Below are 2,110 nucleotides of genomic sequence, written 5' to 3' on the forward strand. Positions count from 1 at the left end.
TAATAATTACATGGAATTAAACATAACAAAGGAATAAAATAATTCTTGTCTGCGAATGCCATTATAGCAAGTTCTCTGCTGTCTGCTCATGTAAATCATACAATATATTTTATTCATTAATTCACCAGATTTTCATTATTTTCTCTGGGAAGTAGCAGTACCAAAATTCTTTCCTCTACAGACCCATTGAATATTACTATCAGAGTATCAGCCATAAACACAAACTACAAAGCAAACAAAATGCAATATCAACAAAAAAGAGAGATGGGGGGAGCTTAGGAACATGTTTCTTTTTGGGGCGAGGTTGACATAGAGTAGTTTTAGATTGGATGAAGCAAACAACTCAAAGTTAAACTAGTACAATCATACTATCCGAAGACTATATATTGAAAGATAAGATGTATATATGTGTCATATACATGCATAGAGATGTATTTGTGTACACATGCGGTTGATGTGTCTATCTGCAGGCATTAAGTGTTTACAACCAACAAACATAACACTCAAATAAAAAAACAAAAACCAAGAAAAAGAAAAAAAGGTGTTTACAAACATAGAAGGGTGATGCAACTCCAAACAGTTCAAAATGAAAGAATTAACTAAGAAATTTCATGCATAATAGGATCTTCAAAAAATAGTTCAGGCCAAAATGACGAAGCTCCACCATAGCTAGAGGTACTACTACTAGCATCTCCAGGATTGCTTAAAGACATATCATCAGTCATAGTTGAAATAACAGGAGTGGGAAATGGGAAAACCAAAGACGAGTCATCATGTGGGTTATCTCCTTGGCTGACCATTGTAAAGTTACAACCTTGACCCATCTCACTATTCAAAGAAGTCTGAAAATTGAAAGGGACTTGTGGGTCTGACAAGTGAGCTAATAAGCTTGGGTGGTGGAGTGGTTGAAAGGTAGTATTTCCAGGAGAAAATGAGGATGAATTCTCCACATTTGACGAATTTAAAACTGGGTTTTCTTTGAAATCAGGAATTGAGCTCAACAAATTAAGAGCCTCCATGTCTGTGATGTCATTTTGGCCATACGAGTTGGTGGTTATTGGAGCCGCGGATTGGAGAAGATACTGTAAGTATTGAAGCTTAGCCAACTGCACAGCTTCTGCTTGTAATCTCATAGCTTGTTCATCTAATGGGTGATGATCCACCATCAGGTCTCTAAGGTTAGCAAGGGCTAAAAGATGGGGCAAGCTGGAAAAGAGGTCAGTTCTTGGTTGATGGGTCATTGGATCAAAACCCATTTGAATCAGCTTCTTCTTCAAATGTGTGTTCCAGAAATTCTTGATTTCATTGTCAGTCCGGCCTGGTAGGTGCGTCGCAATAGCTGACCATCTTGTGAACAAAATGCAAATAAAAGTTAAAGTCGTGATCACAATCAAAATATATAGGCAAAGTTGGGACTTTTTTTTTTTGAAGTTTCATAGAAAAAAAGATCGAAAGAATTAGTACTTGTTTCCAAGTATGGAATGGAGATGTAGAATTGACTGCTCCTCTTCTTGAGAAAATTTCCCTCTCTTGATATCTGGCCTCAAGTAATTTGTCCATCTTAACCTACAGCTCTTGCCACATCTGTTAAGACCTGCCAAGAAAATAAAAGATTGTAATAAAGAAAAGCCTAGAGAGAGAGAGAGAGAGAGAGAGAGAGAGAGGTGGGTTTGTAAATAAAAACCTGCAAGTTTAGGGAGGGCTCTCCAACTTCCATGGCCATGTTTTTGGATGTATTGAACAAGCTTTTCATCTTCTTCAGGAGTCCAGGGTCCTTTCTTAAGGCCATTCTCATCACAACAAGGAGACCTTCCCATGGGGATCTGTTCCTATATCTAATTATATTTGATTTCTTTTTGCTACTGCTTCCCTCTGTTTCAAGAAAACCTCGGGCTTGCTATTTATATACAATCATCTGCCTGATTCTGGTCGTTGATTATTCTCAACTAAAAAATCTCTCTCACTTTTTTATTAGGTGGACTGTGGATCAAATTAGAACGAGCTTACTATCACATCTGGTTACATACATACTCTCTTCTTCTATGAAATGACAAATACATCCTTAAAAAACTATTTTTTGTTAATCACTTGACTCTTAGCGGACATGAAA

General features: G+C 37.0%; 1 protein-coding gene across 2 annotated transcripts; it reads right to left on the bottom strand.

The window, feature by feature from the left end:
• Positions 1–349: 349 nt before the first annotated feature.
• Positions 350–1,889, bottom strand: LOC126709859 (transcription factor MYB93). 2 transcript variants are annotated; one of them, XM_050410220.1, is made up of 3 exons: positions 1,685–1,888; positions 1,465–1,594; positions 350–1,347 (listed from the first exon to the last, which is right to left on the bottom strand). In XM_050410220.1, exons 1-3 carry the CDS (start codon positions 1,815–1,817, stop codon positions 600–602), a joined length of 1,011 nt encoding a protein of 336 aa, XP_050266177.1. In that variant the 5' UTR covers positions 1,818–1,888; the 3' UTR covers positions 350–599. The 2 variants fall into 2 exon arrangements, with proteins under 2 accessions (XP_050266177.1, XP_050266176.1); XM_050410219.1 differs by having other exon boundaries at positions 1,465–1,889.
• Between the last annotated feature and the right edge of the window lie 221 nt (positions 1,890–2,110).

The sequence above is a fragment of the Quercus robur genome, chromosome 12 (assembly GCF_932294415.1).
Source record: "Quercus robur chromosome 12, dhQueRobu3.1, whole genome shotgun sequence".
Classification (NCBI taxonomy): Eukaryota; Viridiplantae; Streptophyta; class Magnoliopsida; order Fagales; family Fagaceae; genus Quercus; species Quercus robur.

What these genes read in the sequence shown, in the direction of transcription:
- LOC126709859 (XM_050410219.1), bottom strand. Translation starts at nt 1,817, where the DNA reads ATGGGAAGGTCTCCTTGTTGTGATGAGAATGGCCTTAAGAAAGGACCC. An exon ending in CATTCCATACTTGGAAACAA is followed by an intron (nt 1,348 to 1,464) that starts GTACTAATTCTT and finishes TTTGTTCACAAG; the next exon opens with ATGGTCAGCTATTGCGACGC.